The sequence below is a fragment of the Cervus elaphus genome, chromosome 24 (assembly GCF_910594005.1).
Source record: "Cervus elaphus chromosome 24, mCerEla1.1, whole genome shotgun sequence".
Lineage (NCBI taxonomy): Eukaryota > Metazoa > Chordata > Mammalia > Artiodactyla > Cervidae > Cervus > Cervus elaphus.
This window is the reverse complement of record NC_057838.1, coordinates 60,201,860-60,225,859: the sequence shown is the minus strand read 5'-3', so window position 1 is coordinate 60,225,859 and position 24,000 is coordinate 60,201,860. Positions and strand designations below refer to the sequence as shown.

The window sequence follows — 24,000 nt, the reverse complement described above, 5'->3', positions numbered from 1 at the left end:
TGTTCAAATAATCTTTGGTCCAGTTTAGAATACAGAAGCAGAACGTGCCAGGCTTAAATGAAGTTCCCTGAGCAGCTTACCAAGAGAGACAGCGGCAGCTATTAACTTTCTCTCTGCAGCTATGTTGACAGACACTATAGCTTAGCAGTTGGGCACATGCTGAAATAAGAAGGAAGAAACCTAGAGGGGGCCTTCTGGAGGCTAACCTTTAAGTGGGGACCCAAAAGAGGCTATGGGTTAGAAAGAAGTAAGTCATTAGAATCTAACACAAAACTGTTAGATGAAGAGGTGGGGAAAGAGGGACACAGCCTCAGCCAAGGCCTGAGATCTCGAGAGCACTGTACTTTTGAGGCTAGAGAGTAGGCAGTGGAGGGTGTGTGGGTACAGGTGTTGGAGGAAGCACTTGGTGGTCAGAAGGAAGGCTGGATGCTAGCAATCAGGGAAGACCTTAAGTGTTTTAGACTATATCCTGTGGGTAGAAGGGACAGCTTTAAGGTATTTTAGGAGATCCTGGGTGGGTGGAGACTGTAACATGGTCAGATTCAGAAAGCTCTCTTTTTGTCGTGTGTATGGAAGTGGGAGTAATCAGAGGCAGGGAGACCCTTTGGAGTCTGGTGTCAGAATCCAGACCAGGGAGTACAACGGTATGGAGGGAAGCCAAGTGGGATATTTAGGTAACTTCTTTAGGCACAGAATTTGTGTTTGAAGATGAGGAGAGGAGAGGTTTTATCATCAACAGTGATCATATATGGTAGAGATCTATAGAGTCTTTCCCCTGTGGAGTGAAAGGTCCTGGGAGAGCCACTGCTGAGTGCTCCTCCAGATTAGAGATGTTGTACTTATGTTCCAGCCGGTCTTTTAATCAGGAAGCAAAGATTCAGTGTGCTACCAGATAGATGCATATTGTCTTTGCATTTTCTGTGACCCTAAGGAAATTTTTTTTTTTTTTTAAGATTTATCTTATTTTTAATGTGGTCAGAAAGTGCTTTATCTGTCTTTGTCTGAGTTGACTCTACAGCCTTTTGCATTCATAGGGTTAACATTTAAAGTTTAAGTTAATGAGATAGTCCAGGAGGTCAGTGACATGCAAAATAGTTTATTATTTTGCCAAGGCATGAGTTTAAATGCTGCTCTCTGGGGTGTGGGAACTGATAGTTGAACCCTGACCTCCACAGCATCCGCTCCTCAACCTACCTTGTATTCTGCTCTCAAATCAGAAATTGTTATCATTATTAAGAGTCTGATGGGAATCGTTTAACTGTTTCAATTATATGTGAATGCGTTTTGTGGAGGAAATTCTGTGCTGGAGCAGCATTCTCTAGTTTTGGGAGTTTGTAAAGGTACCTTACTTCTCTCTTGCCTGCTCTGCTTTCCCAGCATGATGTCTGATGCTCTGCTTGTGGAAGACCAGCCCTTTCTCAGCTACTGAATCCTTCTGGGAAATGTGTGTGTGTGTGTGTGTGTGTGTGTGTGTATCTGGGAAGTGTGTGTGTGTGTGTGTGTGTGTATCTGGGAAGTGTGTGTGTGTGTGTATCTGGGAAGTGTGTGTGTGTGTGTGTCCAGCCCTTTCTCAGCTACTGAATCCTTCTGGGAAATGTGTGTGTGTGTGTGTGTGTGTGTCCAGCCCTTTCTCAGCTACTGAATCCTTCTGGGAAATGTGTGTGTGTGTGTGTGTGTGTGTGTATCTGGGAAATGTGTGTGTGTGTGTGTGTCCAGCCCTTTCTCAGCTACTGAATCCTTCTGGGAAATGTGTGTGTGTGTGTGTGTGTGTGTGTGTGTCCAGCCCTTTCTCAGCTACTGAATCCTTCTGGGAAATGTGTGTGTGTGTGTGTGTGTGTGTATCTGGGAAGTGTGTGTGTGTGTGTGTCCAGCCCTTTCTCAGCTACTGAATCCTTCTGGGAAATGTGTGTGTGTGTGTGTGTGTGTGTGTGTGTGTGTGTGTGTGTCCAGCCCTTTCTCAGCTACTGAATCCTTCTGGGAAATGTGTGTGTGTGTGTGTGTGTGTGTGTGTGTGTGTCCAGCCCTTTCTCAGCTACTGAATCCTTCTGGGAAATGTGTGTGTGTGTGTGTGTGTGTGTGTGTGTGTGTGTCCAGCCCTTTCTCAGCTACTGAATCCTTCTGGGAAGTGTGTGTGTGTGTGTGTGTGTTGGTCATGCCTCAGTACTTCAAAGCATTCATCAGTAGAATGAAAAAATAAACTGAGTTATATGGATTTCACGCCCCCGCCTTTCCACTGTACTCTCACAGGGGAAGCTTTTGTTTGTTCATAGGACCAGTTTTACTGTCTTCTACTGTCTTGGTCTTAACAGATACAACAGTAACAGATTTCAGAAGATGATCACCTTAGTGTGTATACCTATGTCCTCTCTCAAATAAAAGTAGCAGAATTTGAGCTGGTGTTACACTTTGCCCATTCCCTCTTAAAAGGAACAGCAGGTATGCCCTGTTTTCCTCTTGTTTGTTGTGGATACTCTTATAGGGGGCCCTAGTGGAGTTTGCACATATAGGAAGATTTGCATGTTGTTCTGTGCTTCCGTCACCATTCTAAATGGATTTCCAGGAGGAGAATGCGGGGCTTTACCTGCCTGAACTCCAGAGGGAAGGGCTGCAGTCCCCCGAAGTTGCAGGCAGGCTTGTTCTCTTCATTCCTCTCCCTAAATCCTCACTTTGTGGGTGCGAGGTCCTGTTAACTCTCGGCCCTCAGGTTCACTGGAGATGCCAGGAGATTGTCTGCTAGCTTCCCTGAGAGAGACTGCCAGTTGGAGCCCTCCAGAAGAGCAGGGAGCCTGGCTGGCATGGACTGACATGGTTCTTGAACCAACTCTAGCCCTGACACCTATCAAGCAGTTGCAGCATACAGATCCACTTTACTCCCCCATAGTGCTGAATGCAGGTGCAGAAAGGACTGGCCGTTTAGTGATTCTTAAGTTTCCAGGAGTAATTTGCTTGAGTCTTTAATTCTCTTCTTATTTTTCCTGTTTGGATTGCTCATACTTTGGGAAACAAGCAAAAAAAAAAAAAATTATTGCCTCTGTTTTCCCATTTATATCCCTAGCCAATTTCTTTCTTTTTTTTTTTTTTTAGACAGAGATGTAGTTGATTTACAATATTATGTTAGTTTCAGGTATATAACATAGTGACTCAAAAATTTTATAGATTGTACTCCATTTATAGTTACAAAACATTGCCTATACTCCCTGTTCTGTACCATATATGTTTGTAGCTTATTTATTTTATACATAGTGACTGGCACCTCCTAATTCCCTACCCCTATCTTGCCCCCCCGCCCCTTCTCTCTCCCCACTAGTAACCACTGGTTTGTTTTCTGTGAGTTTCTTTTTTGTTAAATTACTAGTTTGTTTTATTTTTTAGATTCCACATAGTAGTGATAACATACAGTATTAGTCTTTCTCTGTCTGACTTATTTCACTAAGCTTGATACCCTCCGGTCCATGCATGTTGTTGCAAATGGCAGAATTTCATTCTCTTCTTAATGCCTATCCCATTTCTTTTTTTAATTGTTACTAGAGAGTTGAGAGACTCTTGGAGAAAGAGTGACTAGCCTGTTGTCTCTTGAGGCCTTTGGCAGAGTCTGGAAGGAAGGGCTGTCTCCTCAGGAAGCTGGCTGCAGGCTGCCGGCCGCCACAGTCACCAGGTGCCTCGGGTGGTGTGTGGCTCCTCAAGAACGGCAGCCATTTCCAGACAGGAGTTGGCTCTCTCTCCACCTTCTGTTCCTCGGGCAGCAGCAGAGTTTCCCTTCTTAATGTGTGACAGTGGCTGGGTGTGGGGTTGCTGGTGGAATTCTGGGGGATGGAAGGAATGGGGGAAGTCAAGCTGAGTACGTAATTCAGCATTCGTGTTTGGCATAAAGCCATAGAACGTTAGTGGATGTTTTCTTGGAATATGGAATAATGAAGTTGAGTGAGTGCAGAAAGCCAGGGAATAGTTCAAGAGTCAGCTCAGATTTCTGAAGTAATGATGCCAGTTTTGACTGTGGTAATGATGCTTTTCATGTTTAAATGTTTGTGTAAGTATTCTGGATATACTGATTCTTTACTATTTATGTCGTTAATAGCATCTGGTCTGTGACTTATCTCAGTGTTGCTCACAGTGCTCTTTGTTGTTAAAAAAAAATTCTGTAATTTTATTGTAGTTTATTGTAATTTTAAGCAGTCTTTCATATTGTTTGATCGTCTTTTATTTCATGAGTGTAAAAGTGAGAAGACATAGGAGAGGCAAATTTTAAAGATCAGAATGTGGTTTCCATCAGCATCCTTGGGTTTAATTTAGGTTTTTAAAATTTGGTTTTGTGAAATTATTCTAGACATTACCTTGTCTGTAAGATATTTAGTAAAGCCGAATATTCACTTTATGTTTTCTCATTAGCTCTCTATATCTTATTCAGAAACTAAACTAGAATTCTTCATGGTTTTCACCTTAGTCTTCTCTCTGCCTTTGCTCAGAAGTACCTGCTTTGTGACCGATTTGCTGAGAATTTGGTAATTCTTGCCTGTGGTTGCAGAGATGGCCTAAAATTTTCATCATCATGCTGAGTAGAGTCAAAATCAAATCTGTCAGCAGCACAGAGCTAGAATTTCAGATGGGTTGGAAAGAGGTGTCATTGTGCTTACAAATAACTGTTTCTTCAGTGATTTGACTTTATGCTAAAAGCAGTGGTTCTCCACAGGGAGTGATTTAGCCTTCTAGGAGACAGTTGGCAATGTTCTGTGGTTGTCACAACTGGGAAGGTGCTACTAGAATCTAGTGGATGGAGGTGGTGGGAATGCTGCTGAGCATTCTAACAATGCACAAGAGAGCCTCCAACAACAAAGGATTATCTATCCCCAGATGTCCACAGTGCTGAGACTGAGAACTGCTGTGCAGTCTTGGTATCTTTTACAACGATGAGCAGTTGTCCTCTTCCCCTATGAGAGCCCAGTGGAAAGACTGGCCATTTCTTTTCTTCATGCCTTAGGTTGTCTCTCATGAGGGAGTGAGAGTGATATTGGTCCTCTTGATCTCAGATGTCACTTTAAAAGATGTTTAATTTGGAATCCTCTAGTTGCTTTTAGCTTCAATGCTGTGAAGATTTATTTCTTCCCAAGGAGCAACTAGGATGAGAATTTTTTTTCCCCCTTAAACTGGCTTCCATGATTATTTTAAAAGTGAATCACATATTGGTGTGTGTTTTTAACTTTTTAACGTTTATTGGCAAATATATTGTCTTTTCTTGACATTTATTGAGTCAGGGAAAGCTTAGTCTATAGAGAACTTCAATGTGTGCTCGTAAATGATGATGTATTGACAATATGGGACATAAACATACTGAATAGGAACTAATGTACTTCAGTGGATTTTTTATTCATGTGTATTTTCCTCTAGTAGTTTTTTTTTTTTTTTTTTTTTTAAATAAAAACAGGCTCATTTAAAAAAATTCAGCATACGTTTATTGAGCATCTGTTGGGCAGCTGGCATTTTTATTAGGCTTGAAGGATACATTGGAGAATGAGATGGACAGAATTAATCCCTGCCTTCAAGGAGCAACAGTCTAAAAGGGGAGACAGGTTAAGTGTTGAATGGTTACTAACTTCAGATCTGGGTAAGAATCTTGTAAACAATAAAAAAAGGGAATAAGCCCCAGGGGTAGGCAGGAAGGGTCTGTTTTAGCCAGTGTGGTGGTTGTGGCGATGGTGGCTCTCTGACGAGGTAGCATTTATGCTTCAAAGAATCAACTTTTGGTTTTGCTTTTGCTCTTAAAGTATGTTTTCCTCTGTTCTTCCTGCTACGTTCCTTTAGTCATTATGAATACAGGGCTAGTCTTGTTTCATCTGTTGCTGCCTATCTTGGGTTTTTTGGAAGTATTAGTTCCTCAGTGATCAATGCAAAGAAATAGAGGAAAATAATAGAATAGGAAAGACTAGAGATCTCTTCAAGAAAATTAGAGATACCAAAGGAATATTTCATGGAAAGACGGGCACAATAAAGGACAGAAATGGTATGGACCTAACAGAAGCAGAAGATGCTAAGACGAGGTGGCAAGAATACACAGAAGAACTGTACAAAAAAGATCTTCACGATCCAAATAATCACAATGGTGTGATCACTCACCTAGAGCCAGACATCCTGGAATGCGAAGTCAAGTTGGTCTTAGGAAGCATTACTACGATCAAAGCTAGTGGAGGTGATGAAATTCCAACTGAGCTATTTCAAGTCCTAAAAGATGATGCTGTGAAACTGAAAGTGCTGCACTCAACAGGCCAGCAAATTTGGAAAACTCAGCAGTGGCCACAGGACTGGAAAAGGTCAGTTTTCATTCCAATCCCTAAGAAAGGCAATGCCAAAGAATGCTCAAACTGCTGCACAGTTGCACTCATCTCACACGCTAGCAAAGTAATGCTCAAAATTCTCCAAGCCAGGCTGCAACAGTATTGAACTGAACTTTCAGATGTTCAAGCTGGATTTAGAAAAGGCAGAGGAACCAGAGATCAAATTGCCACATCCGTTGTATCATTGAAAAAGCAAGAGGGTTCCAGAAAAACATCTACTTCTGCTTTATTGACTATGCTAAAGCCTTTGACTGTGTGCATCACAACAAACTGTGGAAAAATCTTCAAGAGATGGAAATACCAGACCACCTGACCTGTCTCCTGAGAAATCTGGATGCAGGTCAGGAAGCAACAGTTAGAACTGGACATGGAACAACAGACTGGTTCCAAATCAGGAAAGGAGTATGTCAAGGCTGTATATTGTCTCTCTGCTTATTTAACTTATATGCAGAGTATATCATGAGAAATGCTGGGCTGGAGGAAGCACAAGCTGGAATCAAGATTGCCGGGAGAAATATCAGTGACCTCAGATATGCAGATGACACCACCCTTATGGCAGAAAGTGAAGAAGAACTAAAGAGCCTCTTGATGAAAGTGAAAGAGGACAGTGAAAAAGTTGACTTAAAGCTCAACATTCAGAAAACTAAGATCCATCTGGTCCCATGACCTCATGGTAAATAGATGGGGAAACAGTGGAAACAGTGACAGACTTTATTTTGGGGGCTCCAAAATCACTGCAGGTGGTGACTGCAGCCATGAAATTAAAAGACACTTGCTCCTGGAAGAAAAGTTATGACCAACCTAAACAGCATATTAAAAAGCAGATACATTACCTTGCCAGCAAAGGTCTATCTAGTCAAAGCTATGGTTTTTCCAGTGGTCATGTATGGATGTGAGAGTTGGACTATAAAGAAAGCTGAGCGCCAAAGAATTGATGCTTTTGAACTGTGGTGTTGCAGCAGACTCTTGAGAGTCCCTTGGACTGCAAGGAGATCCAACCAGTCCATCCTAAAGGAAGTCAGTTCTGAATATTCATTGGAAGGACTGATGTTGAAGCTGAAACTCCAATACTTTGGCCACCTGATGTGAAGAGCTGACTCATTTGAAAAGACCCTGATGCTGGGAAAGATTGAAGGCATGAGGAGAGGGGGACAACAGAGGATGAGATGGTTGGATGGCATCACCAACTCAATGGACATGAGTTTGAGTAAACTCCTGGAGTTGGTGATGGACAGGGAGGCCTGGCGTGCTGCAGTCCATGGGGTTACAAAGAGTTAGAGCGACTGAACTGAACTGAACTGAAGTTCCTTAACACTGTAAGATTTTATCTATAGAAGATTTTATCTATAAGATAAATAAATAAAAGTAAATAAAAATAAATATTTATCAATAAAATAAAAATTTATTTACTTATAAAATAAATCTATTAAAGATTTTATCTATAAAAACTTCAGAGTATATTTAATCTGTTCTCTAACATATGAAGTCCCTAAGATATGACCTACCTCTTTTGGGTTTTTTTTCCCTTGCAGTTTATTGATGGAAGAAAAGGACTCACTTGTTCTGTACTTTTGCACATTTCTAGACTTTGCTGATTGCATCCATATGGTCTTGTTTATCAAGTTTAACATAGTCCTTTGTTCCCTGTATTTTTGCAAACTAGGAATGCGATATCTAGGTGTTTTCAGATTCAGGTTCAGTGTTTGGACACACATACATCATAGGTCGTGTTGTATATATATCCTTCCACATCATGTCAGGAGGTATGTGGTAAGACTTGGAATCCACTGATCTTTCTTTATACAGATAAGATTGAGGCAAAAGAAGAAATGGAATAGCTGGAGAAAAGGCCCTGGAAGTGTTTGTGCCTTACCCCTTATGAGTGAAATGTAGGGTTTTTTGGTTTTTTTTCCCCCCAAAGCTACTCATTTGTCTATCATATTTGTTATGGTGGGGTTTATAGCTCATTCCTGAGAGGCTTATGTAAATGTTTGTTGGTGTTTGTATAACTTTAGTGATTACTGCTCACAGCTGGCTTGCATGAGGGAGAAAGTTCAGAGGTATTTGTCACCAGATCTGATTCCATGAGCCTGAGCTTGGGTGGTAATAGTCACTGACGTTTAAACCACTGAAGACACTAATTTTCCTTTGTCAAAGCACATGCTTCTACTTTGTTGACTCTAATCTTTTTTCCTCAGTGACTTTTAGTGGATTATATTTTAGAATTTTGGGGTGAGCTATTCTTTGAAAGTGAAATTAATGGTTTTGGGTAGGTTGTAAATTCACACGGTTCAATATTTAGAAGGTACAAAAGAGCACAGTGAAAAGTTGTATTTTGACTCAGGGAAAATCAATTTTATTAATTTTGAAATAACAGTTTTATTATTAAAATTAGTTCAAGATGTAGTGTATATCAGGGGTCTCCAACCTCCAGGATCTAATGCCTGATACTCTGAGTTAGAGCTGATAAATAATAGAAATTAAGTGCACAATAAATGTAATATGCTTGGATCATCCAGAAACTATCTCCCCTCCAACTTGGTCCATGGGGAAATTGTCTTGCACGAAGCTGGTCTCTGGTGCCAAAAAGGTTGGGGACCACTGGTATGTGTTACAATGCTGTATAGAAACCAGAAGCTTCACAGCAAGTGTTGTGAAGCAGTCACGAAACAGTTGTAAAACACTGACTTCCATGACCACAGACTTTAAATACTAGCACATCCGGGCACATCTGTAAACTAAAGCCGCTTTAACAAGCAAACAGTAGTTGTTGAACACAGAAGCTGAGGATTCATTCAAAGAACGGTAGGTGGTGAGAAACTGACTCAGACCTGTGTCCTGTGTATAAAGGAAAGGGGAAACCTGTGTCTGAACTCTTTATTCATGAAAATTGTATCCACTGTGTTTGATCATTTGAAAATTGCTACTGTGCTTGGCTACACTCAACCCATGCCAGACAGAAATTCACAGCCAGGCCTAACAGGTTGGAATGTTAGGTAGTAAATTTGTGACATTCAAAGGCTATCCAGTTTGTTCTTCCCCCTCCCAGGGACAGCCCACTCTGCAAGGCAGAAACCAGAAGAAATAAATACAATAGTTGGCAACAAGTTTGCACTACCCAGCATATGAAGTTCAGACCCTTTGCCTGCCCACTCTGCTCTGTCTCTATCCTGCCTCCTCTCTAACCTTGCCTCCAGCTGTTCCTCTAAGTGGTTACTCAACAAATTTGCTTGTGAAATAGAAACAAAAACAAAAGGCCTTAAGGCCAGGAGACCATCAAAGGTCATTATCTAACCAGGTCAGAGGGCCCAGCAAAGCACTAACTTGGAGTGTGCCAACCCAGCCCTGAGTGGAAATTGGTGTGTAGGTCAAGCTACAGTGTTGGTGGAATGCCACTCCTGCTGCGGTTTTGCTTAATTCACTTTAGCCAGTGTTGAACTGCATGTACTTTCCTAACCATTCCACCTTGTTAGAGTCTCTATTCCTCTTGCTTATGCTCCTCTGTCTAGAATGTTCTTTTCTTCCTTTACTAGCTGGTGCTTATCCATTCTGTTAGATTAAACCTAGGTCTCACTTTTCCCGAGGAAGTGCCCCCATTAACCACTGATAGGCAGGGCTGGATTAGGTGTCCTTTCCTCAGGTGTTACTGCTATAAAGCGCTCCACTGTATAGGTATGTACATGTTTCCTCATGAGGACCGCTCCATTGTGCCTTGGCACAGGGCCTGGTACATAGCAGATACTCAGATTTATGTTGGGTTAAATTAAAAGCGAGGGTCAGGAGAGGCAACAGTGTCTGGTTTGTGGCAGTGTCAAGTGGAAAGATTTAGAATATGGGGTGTGTGTTTTGTAAGAAATACTCATTTTCTAACACAAAATGCACTTTGCATATGTCAGTTCTACTTCTCCTTTTCCTTTCTTATTTCTGATGTTTGATTAGGATGTATAATTGAAGTTTGAGGTCTCCACACAAATACATGCTGCTACCCAGCTTGACTGACCAAGCCCAGAGCTCTGTGTGCTCCCAGACTGTTGAATGTGATTGTAGGAGTATGAAGATCCATGGAGTTCAGCAGACTAGTAAAGAATAATATTTTCCATGAGAGAACTATTTACATCTTCATTTTACAAATGTGAACTATGGCTCAGAGAAGTTGACCTCATGAGCTCAGAGCTAATAAGTGACAGAGCCAAGATTTACCACCAGGGTTGCCTGACTACAAAGTTCATCCTTTTAACTGTCTGCTCCTGTTTTTCTACTTATTTTCTGTATACCCATAGGCAAGTTTTTTTTTTTTTTTAGGCAAGTCTTTTTAACTTTTTAGTGCTTCAGTGTATCATATTTAGAATGGGGGGGGCAGGACTAGAATGAGGGGAGCAAAATTCACCTTGTAGAATTATTGTAGGAAAGAAAGAAGAGAAGAAATCAAACCCATTCTTTGTACCTGGACTAATGGTAGTCATAGTAAAAGTAGCAGCGGTTTTATATGGTGTTTACGGCATGCCAGGCATTGTCCTAGCACTTTATTTAGGCCACCTCATATAATCATCGCCACAATCCTCTGAGGTTGAGGAATAACACTACAGTTATTATCCCCTTTTTATAACTGAGGAACACAAAGGTTGTAATAGGGGTCAGAGCTTGTGTTTACAGCCCAGGAGTCCGGCTTCAGTGTCCATACTGAGCCCATTTGCTCTCTTATCTCTTAGGAAACATTAGTTTCCAACTCCATGCTGTTCTGGAGTTGGCATCAACATGAAAGAGACCATAAGGAACCCAGAATGGTATCAGAGTGGCCAGGGGCTACATCAGGCCGGGTAAGGTGAGCAGTAGCAGTATCTGGGACAGTCATGATTCTCTTACTCAAATCACTGACTGCTGGGATGGCCCTTTGGTATTCTTTGGTGGTTAAGTTCATAGGATGATGACCCATGCTATGTCTTTTTTCAGTTTGAGGGCATCTACTTACTGGTTTACTCATTGAGGTATATGACATCCCTGGCCTCTCTTTACCAAAGTCTGCAGGGTTAAATGTTTCTTCTTGAGTCCATACTGATATATATTTTTTTAATGTTGAATATATAAATGAGGGAGAAGGGACAAATCTCCCTTACAGAAAAATTCCAGATAATAAATCTGGAAGGAAAGACGGAAATAGAAAACCACTGTTAGAACACCACTGTAATGATTGCTCTAGGTAGAATCCACTGATGAATGTTAAAATTAGTGGATGAAACTTTTGAAGATATTTGTGTTCTCAAAGTATCCCCCCACCCCAAACATGTGTCTGTGTATGTTTATGGTTTTTGTTTTAACTCTGTTCTTTTTTTTTTTTTCTTTTTGTATATGGTTTTAACATATGTCCAGAAATCCTTTGATGCCCTTCCGTCCAGGAAATGGAGTGTAATTTTCTTCCCCCTGGATGTAGGCCGGGCTTAGTGATTGGCCTCTTATGAATAAAGTATGGGGGGGGAAAATACTAACTTTACAGTGGAGAAGTCCAGTAAACACCACTTCAAGGTTAATGTCACCAGGAATAACTCATGTTGATATCATTACCCTGATCAGACGTGATGAGAAGAGTACTTCATCTGTGTGATATTCTTTCCTAAAAGTCATAACCCCCAAACTAATAAGAAAAATTGAAATCTGGGGACAGTCTACAAAGCCACCTGACCAGTATTCTTCAAAAATGTTTCAAGGTCAGGAGCTCCCTGGTAGTCCAGTTGTTAGGATTCTGCGCTTTCACTGCTGGGGCCTGGGTTCGATCCCTGGTTGGGAAACTAAGATCCCACAAGCCACATGATGTGGGCAGAAAAGAGAAAATCAAGTTCATGAATGCGGGGAGCCGGCCTGCTCAAGGCCCAAAAAGGCCCTGGGAAAGGCCTTGAAAGAGGCCATTCCCTGTCCCGCCACCCCATGATAAAATAGTAAAACATTTGCCGGGTCTCCTTTGTTCTTCCTTGAGAAAAACGTAGTAGTGACCTTCACTTAGTAGTTTATTTTGGGAATGCCAAAAACAAGATGTAAGCTTCTGCAATCACTTAAGACAAAGAATTGTATTGATGTGACAAACACCAGATGGCATTTTTTATGGACTATGTTTTCTGCTTGTACTAGTATAAAGGTAGCTGTTTTACTCAATAAAGTTGCTGACTTGCCTAAAGAGCATTCAGCCCTCTCGACCCCATCCTTTACTTTCAGCTTCTTTTCCTCAGGCTTCCGTGCTGCTGCGGTCGGGACTTGTTCACATTGCCGGCTGGTCCCGGCACATGAAAGGCCAGAATAGGCTGCCACAGTTAGGGGAGACTGAAAAGACATTGAAAGCTAAATGCAATGTGGTATCTATCCTAGATGGGATCCTATTGTAGCAGAAAAAGGACATCAGTGGAAAACTGGTAGATCCAAAATAACAAACAGAAACAATCCCACCAAAAGGCCAGACTTCCTGAGTCCTTGCTGCCTGAGAGCCAAGTGACATGGACTGGAGCACCCAAGTTTCAGCACTTCTGCTCTTGTTCTGAACCCTTCTTACCTTTGGGAGAGACCTTTTGATTGTGTAGAGGTTGTATCTGGGAGGCTCTGGCAGGTGTAGGGACAGGTCTGAGTGACTGCAGGACCTGCCCATCCCACAAACAGAATGCAGCTCAGCCGATGAGGAGAGGGGTGTGCACAGAGACCCTCCCACCCCAACCCCAGTTCTTGCTGGTGGTCGGTACCACAGATGACATTCCCTCTGCCAGGAATTTCTTCCCACTTGGCCCCCATCCTGAAGGCAATAATATACCATTAGACGTTCTGTTCATCTTTTAAGTTCTCACTTACATTTTACCTTCCATATAATTCCTTGTGTGATTATCCTATGAAATAGTACCTTTCATATTCCTGTGACCCTAACATAATTATTCTTGGCTTAGCTAATTACTTCTGGCTCAAATATGGTACCTTCAACTTTGAGTTGCTCTGCCCCTCCTGTGGCAATGGTATTTAGCACACCTTGCCTTTTAATATCTAGAAGACAAACTCCTGGAAGGGAAGGAACCTTATAAATATTCCTTGAAGCATCTAGGACAGTACCTGCCATGTTGTGAACTCTCATTAAATGGGTGGCGAATTGAATGAACACGTTAAGGCACTGAAGGGAGGAATGGTCTCCCTGTTGGCCAGATGAGACTTGCTTAGAGTCATACAAGTGAGTGTGAGCTGTGTTTGAAACTCAATGTCCCTTTCTGGTGGTCTGAGGCCCTGACACTTCCTCACTCTGAACATAGTGCTAAATTACACCAAGAGTGATGGCTCACATTTGTTGTGAGCCTACTCTGGGCCAGGCTTGGTTTTAAGCATGTCCTTTATTTAGTCCTCACAACAGCTCTGAAGTGTGGAAATTACTATCCTCATTTTATAGATAAGTCCATTGAGGTTCAGAGAAATGTAACTCGCTTTCTTAGCTCACCCACTAATAAGTTGCTGAATTGAGATCTGACCCTAGCATGTCTGGCATCAGCCCACTTTTCCTCCAGTGAAATTGATCCCTGGCACCTCTTTCCATTTGTCTCTTTAGACCCATCCCTGGAAGACATGTGTGGTACTGAGTGTGCCCAGCTGGGAGAAGATGGGCAGCAGCCACCGCGGTGCACTTCAACTACCTCATCTCAGTCTGAGCCTGCAGAGCAGCTTAGGCGCCACCAAGGCAAGAGCCTTGCCTCTGAGGACCCCAAAAAGAAGAGAGCTCAGAAACCCTCCCACATGAGAAGAAACATACGGTGAGCTATGCTCTGGGAGAGAGGAGAAGGGAAGGAGTAGAAATACTACCTTCATTTGAAGGCTGTTGGTAGTTTACCAAGTTCTGTTTACCTGTTCTGTTTATCAAGGAGAAAAATGTAGGCTATGTGCCCCAATTAATAGTGAAGCTGCAACTCAGGACCACTGGGTCTGGACTATCTGAGGATGCAGAGGGGATGCAGGTGGCACCCGAGCACCGCTGGGGATGCCCCACCCCTGGAGGGCAGGGGAGCATCCACAGGATGCTCTGGTTGAGTCTGTTACTTCCTTCATTTTTTTTTCTTATGTTTCCAAATACGAGGAGATAAAAGAGTTTGATTTCTTGTCTTCTCAGAACTCAACATCAGTTGGAAGAGGATTGTCTAGTCCAAACCAAGGCTTCTTCTTTAACCTAAAAGATCAGCAGATGTGAACTTCATGTCCAAATCCCCAGCAGTCCTTTTTTCTACCCATGACAGTTTTCCTTTTGAAAGAAGATAAAGGATATTTTTCTCCTCTTACCCTCATTTTTTTATAAACAGAATGAGAACTTGGAAATATACTCTGAGTTTGGGAAATAAGGATGCAAAATCATCCACAATCCTGTTTCCCCATGTATCAACTCTGTCTTTTGTACTGCTTTCCAGCTGTGTGGATCACATATTACTCTATTTCACTCTTGATTTATTAGGTACCAAGATGAGTCAGTGGGGTGATGTGTCAGAACGTTAAATAAAATGAAAAACATACTAGCCCAGAAGCACCTGAGCCTTGAAGTCCTATTTATGTGTCTGGTTTTTTTTTTGTTTTTTTTTAACCTTACCTGCTGCATGGGTGTAGTGGTACTGATGTGGCTTCTCCTCCCAGCAGTGATGATTTCCCTCTTTAGCTTGACATTACCTTACCCAACCACAAGTGAACTGAAGCGCTCGCTCTTATTTTAATGTTTAGAAAGCTGCTCCGGGAGGATCAGTTGGAGCCAGTTACCAAAGCAGCACAACAGGAAGAATTGGAAAGAAGGAAACGCCTGGAGCAGCAGAGAAAGGATTACGCAGCCCCCATTCCCACCGTCCCCCTTGAGTTATTTCCCGGTAAGTCGTGGAGGGGGCAGGAGGGGCCCTGCGCCCAGGGGAGGAGAGACCCTCGGTGCGCACAGTGTCAAGGACAGAACTGGAATCAGATGGTGGCCTCTCAGGAATCCTTTCAGTCCATTCATTTTCTAAGAAGCATACGAGCAGAAGGATCTCGTTTGAAAAGTTAAGATGGATAAAAATGTACTTCCTCAAATTGATATTTAGATTTTCCCCCATAACTCTGGATCTTAACGTACCAAAGGATTAGGACATTTTCTAGTGGTCAGGTGAGTGCTAGAAGTAAGAGCCGGTAGAGAAAACGGAATTTGGGAAGAGGGTTGCGGTTTTTAAGATGTCCTCTACTTGTCTCCTCAGGGGATGGTCCCCCTAAGAACAACACAGGAAGAGGAGGGCAAATTATTTTGGAAAATATGTTTCAGCTAAATGTGGTCTTGACATTCTCTTCCATCTCCCCACCCCCGCCTCCACCCCAGAGGAAATTGTCTTAAGAGCAAGCGATGGTCCCCAACTGCCTCCTCGGGTCTTGACCCAGGAAGTCATTTGTTTGGACAGTAGCAGTGGCAGCGAGGACGAAAAAAGCAGTCGAGATGGTAAGACTGAGCCAGAGGTGCCCCTCCTTCCTCCCGACCCAGTGTTCACCCTGAGAGATTGGCTTTACCTCCAAATAGAAAAGAGTTCCGTCCTTCCTCATTCCGTTTAGGGTCTGACCGTGACAGATTTCCCTGAGTCTCCTTGGTAAATATAAGTTTTTCCCTTGTTTTAACTTGAAGCTGAAAGAGAGAAAAATTAAAAATCAAAATTTTTATGAATGGTAACAAGTTCTAACATTGTTTCCATGCTCCCTTACCTTAAGTTGCAGTGAATTATATCTGCTCCCTGAGTCCTTGTTTTCATTTTACTTTGTTGGCTGTCTCAGAGGTGATTGAACTGAGCTCTGGAGAGGAGGATACTCTGCACATTGTGGACAGCAGTGAGTCTGTCAGTGAGGAGGATGAGGAAGAGGAGAAGGGTGGCACCCATGTGAATGACGTCTTAAATCAGCGTGATGCTCTGGGCCGGGTCCTTGTCAACCTGAACCACCCTCCGGAGGAGGAGAATGTCTTCCTGGCCCCTCAGTTGGCACGGGCGGTGAAACCTCATCAGGTGCAGTAAATCTGGATTCTCCTGTCTGTCTCCTTTCAGCTTCCTTCTGTGGACATCACCTGCTGGCGGTTGTTAGCATCACAGCCTGTGAAGTACTTGTTTGGTACCATGAGCAGCTACTGATTGATTCTTCCTCCTAGATGTTGATGCTTTAGGATTTCTGATGGGTGGGAAGGGACAAGCCTGAGACATGCCCTGTCATGTAAGGTGCTAATGTCTTGGGTTAATAATTTTGAGCCACCTCCTGTGAGATGACTGATCAAGATACTCTCTGAAGAGTAGTGCCTTGGTGGGAACTTGTGGCTCCAGGAGAGGTGTGAGACTCAGAAGTCTGAGAGACTTTCTGATAGGAGAGCTCAGAGCAGTTTGTGTTGACCCAGAACCAGAAGTAGGACCAGTGAATAAAAACTCCAGGAAGGCAGAGGTTGACTCAGCAGAAGAACTCTAACAGTAAGAGCTGCTCCTCATGGAATGGGCTGCCTTGAAGTAAGCAACCAAGGGCAGCCAGACTCAGACTGAGTGAAAGACCCAGGCAGGAGTTTGGTAGTCAGGATTCTTGCCTCAGATGGGGTGCTATACTAGGTCAATGCTTTTCTCTGTTTTCTCCAAGAAGAATGTCACCCGTCAGTAAACAAGCCAGGGTTCTGGGAAACTTCTGTAGCCACTCACACCAGCTGTCTGGTCTAATGTCTGCTCATTTACTTAACTTTGACTAGTTCCAAAGAAAGTAAACTAGACCCTTGGTCTTTGCCAGCCAAAGATATTTGTCTGTGTTTGTTCCCTGTCAGATTGGTGGGATCCGATTCCTCTATGATAACCTGGTTGAGTCCCTGGAGAGATTTAAGACCAGTAGTGGCTTTGGCTGTATCCTCGCCCACAGCATGGGTCTGGGGAAGACTTTGCAAGTGATCTCCTTCGTCGACGTTCTCTTCCGCCACACGCCAGCCAAAACTGTCCTTGCCATTGTGCCGGTGAGTGTTGGGGCGGGCACCACTTGCTCACCCTTCTGCAGAGCTCTGGGGTGATGCCTTACTGGCACTAAAAAGCCTGATAGGCTCAGCTCCGAGCTTCTTCCCTAAAACACCCTTTTTGGACTTAACTTTCTGACAGGTTAATACTCTTCAGAACTGGCTGGCAGAGTTCAACATGTGGCTCCCAGCTCCTGAAGCCCTTCCAGCTGACAATAAGCCTGAAGAAGTCCAGCCTCGGTTCTTTAAAGTTCACATCTTGAATGATGAGCACAAGTAGGTGGCCTGCCCTCCCTCTGCCCTTTTCCTTTGAGACTTTTTCCCAGGGTCTGGAGTCAAGGCAGTCAGTCTATCAGAGTATGTGCCTTGTCCTCCCAGATTCCTTCTGGTTTCTTGATGTATCCCCCTCTCTCTTCTTGCTACTCATTTTTTCTCTTCCTAGGTTTTCAGTAGTCAGAGTTACGTAGCACAGAAATTTTTGTATTCTGCTCGAAGATGTTTTTATATCCTGAAAAATCTGTGTGCATGGTCACATTTTCCCATGCGTATACAGTTCAACATGATAGCATGAAACTTTCCATCTTCTATCTTTTCACCTTTTACATTCATCTTTTATTAGAAAACTAACCATCAGTCTCCTCTTGTAAGCACTAATCTATATTTGACCCTTAACGGTACAACTTCCAAGCTTTAAAAGATGCAAACCATTTTTTTGTTTGTTTGTTTTGGATATAAATATAGTGATTTATATTTCCATTCCGTAAATTCAGCCTGCTTTTGGGAAATTTAAACCTGTATCCTAATCCTGATCCAAACCAGCTATCCATGCCACCCTTTCCCCTTGTTGATATGGATAACTGAGAAAGTAGACTTTCTTTTCTGCGGAGGTCACCTTTTGTGATGTTTGGTCACACACATGAAAATGAAGAAACTGTGGGTGGCTCCATAGGTCACTGATCACCTGCTCTTTTCTAGATTTCAGGACTGTCAGTCCACGTGCGGTTAATGAAATAGAACCAGAGCTCAATTGTTCAGGAGGAGAGGGATGTGCTGAGTGGCATCTGGTCTCAGCTATTCTTTTTCCTTTATTGTGTGTCCTTGGCTCTTCATTCACCAGGGCCTGGGCAGGTGAAATGCAGAATGTTGCCCTTGCTTTTACTACTTTGTATTTATTATGATTGTAACTTGCAATTCTCCCTCAAATGTAGTATTATAGTCATGCATGTACACTTTGGCCATCTGATGCAAAGAACCGACCCACTGGAAGAGACCCTAATGCTGGGGAAAATGGAAGGCAGAAGGAGAAGGGAGTGGCAGAGGATGAGATGATTGGATGGCATCACTGACTCAGTGGACGTGAATTTGAGCAAACTTTGGGAGAAAGTGGAGGACAGAGAAGCCTGGTGTGCTGTAGTCGATGGAGTCTCAGAGTCAGGCACAACTTGGTGTCTGAACAACAATGTGTACATCTAAGGGGACTGTCACTTTTACTTGCTACATTGAATTTCTGGTTTTTGCTATTTAACCATCACCAGCGACCTAGTCTGTCCTCAGTGCAGTTAGTATGTCTATGATGGCGGGAAAGTCCTTGGGCAGCTGGCCAGCCCTGTGATGCTGCCGCATGAAATCTGTGGCGATAGGGACCTGACTGTACACCAGCACAGCTTTGACTGTGAGGAGTTCTTCCTGCAGAGCCGGGGAAGCAATGATGTGTTCTTTCTGTTCACTCTTGCAGGACAATGGCAGCTCGCGCCAAAGTGATGGCTGATTGGGTGTCAGAGGGAGGGGTGCTGCTGATGGGGTACGAAATGTACAGGCTCCTCACCCTGAAGAAATCCTTTGCCACAGGTAGACCGAAGAAAGCCAAGAAACGTTCTCACCCGGTCATCATTGATCTGGATGAGGAAGACCGACAGCAGGAGTTTCGAAGAGGTGGGTGGCCTCTCTGGGGATATTCTAGGGGGTGACTTGCGGAAAAGAAGTAGTGTCTGCTCTCGTACCTAATCACACGGGGAGCATTACTGATGAGTCGTGTGGTCATGAACCAGAAATCCTGGTCCCTGAGGTAGGACTGGCTCTGGCCAGTGGCTCTTGGAAGGTCCTGCTTTCTCTGCAGACAGTGGAATTCTGTGTCGGCCAGGCCACAGACTGGCTTGGGCAAGACTCCCCTATGTCTTCACAGAACGATTCGAAGAGCAGCTGCTCCCTTTACCGCTTCCCAGAATGTTCTGAGACAGCATTAATTCAATATATTTAAATTACTAATACACAGAGTAGTAGTAGTATTGTTTGTGTGAATTTATAAAAGAAGAATTTATCACAGTTTTATTTTTGGTGAAAGCCATTCTTCTCATAGTTCTAGCTCTCTTCTCTTGTTTGAGGGGCCTTGGCCTATTTGGGGGGAAAAATGTATTTTTAAGGTTCAGAGGCTGTCTCGTTTCATAGATCTCTTCATCTATGAGATACTGTTTTCTCTGCTTCTGTGGCTGACTTTGACATTTAGCAATGAGTGGCAAGGAACTCCAAGAAGACCTTGTCCTTTAGTTACTCCCACCAGCCAGCTCTCAGGTGGCGCCAAGACAGTGATGAGAGCCTGTGGAAGTGTCTGGGTTATTCCTATCAGAATCATCCATATGCATTTTTAACCCTTTAGACTAGTACTCTGAAAGTCATGCCGTCTGCTACCTAATTGGTGTAAGCCCTAGAAATGCAACTCAGTTTTATTCTTAGCCTAAAGCAAAAAGAAAATAAGGAAAGGAAAGAGGGAAAAGGGATATTTACTGCAAGAGTCAGTAGGCCAGGGTCATGTGTCACCCCAGATGCACAGGAACTGGAATGGCCGGCTCCCTTTCACCACTGGGGGCTGACTCTTGCTTTCCTGCTTCCTTCATTTCTTCTGTCTCCTCCAGGGTGCACCCCTCCTTCTCATATTCTTGACTAAGAGCAAGCCCTCTCACCCTCTTACTCCGGATCCTCTTCCCTCCCTAGAGTTTGAGAAGGCCTTATGCCGCCCTGGCCCTGATGTGGTGATCTGTGACGAAGGACACCGCATCAAAAACTGCCAGGCCAGCACCTCCCAGGCCCTGAAGAACATTCGCTCCCGCCGCCGGGTGGTGCTGACCGGGTACCCCCTGCAGAACAACCTCATCGAGTACTGGTGCATGGTGGACTTCGTGCGCCCTGACTTCCTCGGCACCCGGCAGGAGTTCAGCAACATGTTTGAGCGCCCCATCCTGAACGGACAGTGTATTGACAGCACACCTCAGGACGTCCGCCTCATGCGCTACCGGAGCCACGTCCTGCACAGCCTCCTGGAGGGCTTCGTGCAGAGGTGAGCCATCCTCGGATTTTCCCAATCTCTGGAGAGTCCTGGTGGAACAGACCCCCCTCGAGGCTTTCCTGAAGAGGGAAGGTGGTTATGGTGGGAGGACCCCTTGCTCGTAGGGCAGTAGTAAACCTCTGCTTTTACTGAGTAGCTTTTCCTGAGCAGGTAATAGATGGTGGATATCCAGTAGCTCAGTCTCTGAAAGTCTGGCCCAGAAATGCATCTCTCAGAAGTTAATCTGTGAAGTTACTAGGGATATCTGCCTTAGTTGCTGAGAGAAGCAAGAGACAGCTACCATGCCAAGAACTTGAGTGAAAGAGTAAAATGGTTTTCAGGGGAAAGACCTCACCAGTTTCAGCATCTTGGAAGATGAAGCTTTGGCCAGCCTGAAGCATTCCCTTGCTTTTCTGTGTGAAGACGGTGTGTGTGGAGAAAGCTTAGAGAAGCAGCCCTAGATCAGGTTAAGAACCTGGAGTTCCCCGAGTCTCTGTCTCTCATTCAGTCACCCGGAACAGGTCACTCTGCCTCTTTGCTTTAGTTTTTATCCTCAAAAGAAGTTTCTTGCTGCTGGTTGCTGAGCCAGTCCTCATTATTACAAGGCTGTTGTGACTGCTGAGGTCCTAAAGAAGGATGTGTGGCGCCAATGCAGGATTCTGTTGTTATCCTGCACTGACACCTCCTGGCCACACTGCCTTTCAATTCTGCTCTGTACCTTTGTAGGAGGGGCCACACTGTGCTGAAGATTCACCTCCCCGCCAAGGAAGAAAATGTGATCCTGGTGCGGCTCTCTCAGATTCAGCGAGATTTGTACACACAGTTCATGGACCGCTTCCGGGACTGTGGTAGCAGCGGCTGGCTGGGGCTAAACCCTCTCAAGGCTTTCTGTGTGTGCTGCAAGGTGTGTTGAGGCCTCAGGGAATACTAAGATACAGACTAAGGATGCTCATGGTCCCAAGGGAATCCTTGATAAAGGAAGAAGTCCACTGCACTGAGGGCTCTGAGGCACAGCAGTTCCCTGGAGTGCAGCTCGTAGACTATAATGTAAATGGTGCCCCTTGAAGTTGTGCAGCTGCACAGCTTCTTACACCAAACTGGAGAAATCAATCCCTTTCTCACTGATTTTTTTTTCAACTGAGACATGGAGTGATTGGAGGAACATTGTGGGACAGAGTTTTTGACTGCTAGCATAATCAGGATTCAAGAAATGTATAGCTTAGACACGCACGTTATTAGGCATACCTTCCATTTGATTCTGTGTTTAATCAGGTTGAGATCTATTTCATTCTGATAATTCTTGAGATGGTTTGGGGACAGCAAAGCCTAAGTATCTTTAGCACTGGGCCAACCCTAGCTTGTCTTTGACCTGGCTAGATGCTCTTAGTTGCCTCACGAGGGATCTATTTCTTTAACAGCTCTCAACTAACCTCGTTGGATATTATTCCCACTGCTCTAATAAGTCAGCTGAAGGTGTATGTCTGGGGACAGATGACTTTCACAATACTTGCTAGATCAGGGCCAGGAAGCTAAAGCAGACATGGTCTGTGAGGATGCTTTGGTTGCTGGTGTACCCTTCTCACACACCCCCCAACACAAACCCCTTTCCTCAGGAATTCTCAATTCCTGCCAAGAATGTCCCTGAAATGATTTATAGTTGATCATCATCTTAAGTTAGAAACATTTTTTCATAGGAGAGATTGGTCTTGTTTCATAGTTTCATACAGTTTCACATGGTGAAACAGGAATGTTCTTGTTTAAGTAAGAATGACAGCCTTTTTGGTCATGTACCAAACATACTGGCATGCCTCCTGGTGTGAATTCTCCCATTCATGTATCATGGAAATCAGAGTTGGTTAGTGAAAATGTGCACGCTTTTTGACTGTGATGGGGTTGGGGAGACTTTAATTTTGGGTGTGACAGTGGGTGCTGTGGGAGGTGTGTGTGGGCAAGTGCCTATTGCCAGACTCTGTGGGACACCCTTAGATTTTCTCTGCACTGTGCTACCTCCCGTTTAACTTGAACCTCAGATCTGGAATCACCCCGACGTGCTGTATGAAGCCCTTCAGAAGGAGAACCTGGCCAATGAGCAAGACCTGGACGTGGAAGAGCTTGGTTCAGCGGGAACTAGTGCCCGCTGCCCGTCACAGGGAACAAAAGGCAAGGTGGAGGACAGCGCCCTGGCCTCCTCAATGGGAGAGGCAACCAACAGCAAGTTCCTCCAAGGGGTCGGCTTCAACCCTTTCCAGGAGCGAGGCAACAACATTGTCACATATGAATGGGTGAGTCAGGCAGATCCATCAACCTCTGCCGTAAGGGGATGGCAGAGAGCCTTCATGGGGAGAGGGTGGGGCATGCACAGTGCACTGTCCGCTAAGGTCTATGCAGGGACCTGTTCAGGTTGCCCGTGAGCTACTACTGCCTTTGAGGGTGAGAATTGTATTTCTAGTAGTCTGGCTACGGCCTGCTCCAAGCTGCCTCATTTCCTCTCCTATAGGCCAAGGACCTTTTGACTAATTACCAAACTGGTGTCTTGGAGAACTCTCCCAAGATGGTACTGCTTTTCCACCTGATTGAGGAAAGTGTGAAGCTTGGAGACAAGATCCTTGTGTTCAGGTAGGAAAAGAAATTCTCTAGTGTGTGTCTTTGGTAAAGACTGACGCAGCCCCTGTAGCCTGAGACTGTCCGGGATTGCGCCAGCCCCGTTTTATGTCCATGTCTCTGCAGCCAGGGCTGCTTGTACTTTGTTTCTCAGAGTTTCTTTTTTTATCCAATGCAGTCTCTGCAGAGAACAACTTGAGGCCTTAGGTTACCATGTTGGAGATCACGGTCTAATCCTTCAAATTGTGACCCAGGCCAAATCTGGCCTGTTTTTGTATAGCTTGAGAGCTAGTTTTTACATTTCAAAAGAATTTTTTTGTGTGTTTTTTTTTAAAGAATCATATGCAGGGACTTCCCTGGTGGTCCAGTGTTAGGACTTTGTTCTTCCACTGCAGGGGTCATGGGTTCGATCCTGGTTGAGGAACTAAGATCATAGGAGCTGCGCAGTGTAGCAAAAAAAATTTTTTTTAGTTAAAAATTTAAAAATTAAAAAAAAGAAACATATGTAGCACAGACTGTGTATAGTCTATGAAGCCTAAAAATATTTACCTTTTGGGCCTTTACAGAAAACATTTGCTGACCTCTGGTCAAATCTGCTTCTATATCCCCAGCCTCCCCCTACCTTTTTTTAAAAGCTTTGTATATAAGGCCAAATAAATGGTGTTATTTATTCCCAGTTTTGAGAGAGCTCTGAGTCCCATCAAGGCCTCACTTCTCAGAGAAAAGGTGTAAAGTAGATTGCTTCTCCTTTGTTCCAGCTAGATCATGCTCCAGTGAGAGCTAAGTGG

General features: G+C 43.9%; 1 protein-coding gene across 1 annotated transcript in view; it reads left to right on the top strand.

Moving 5' to 3' along the window:
* The window catches only part of RAD54L2 (RAD54 like 2), an 89,973-nt gene that overhangs the window by 47,135 nt on the left and 18,838 nt on the right, over positions 1 to 24,000 (top strand). The window contains exons 3-13 of the mRNA XM_043885372.1: positions 13,888 to 14,089; positions 15,039 to 15,178; positions 15,655 to 15,771; positions 16,098 to 16,324; positions 17,113 to 17,295; positions 17,435 to 17,568; positions 19,028 to 19,224; positions 20,281 to 20,623; positions 21,338 to 21,515; positions 22,642 to 22,893; positions 23,109 to 23,227. Coding sequence (XP_043741307.1) covers positions 13,888 to 14,089; positions 15,039 to 15,178; positions 15,655 to 15,771; positions 16,098 to 16,324; positions 17,113 to 17,295; positions 17,435 to 17,568; positions 19,028 to 19,224; positions 20,281 to 20,623; positions 21,338 to 21,515; positions 22,642 to 22,893; positions 23,109 to 23,227 — 2,092 coding nt within the window. The remainder of the gene's footprint in view (positions 1 to 13,887; positions 14,090 to 15,038; positions 15,179 to 15,654; positions 15,772 to 16,097; positions 16,325 to 17,112; positions 17,296 to 17,434; positions 17,569 to 19,027; positions 19,225 to 20,280; positions 20,624 to 21,337; positions 21,516 to 22,641; positions 22,894 to 23,108; positions 23,228 to 24,000) is intronic.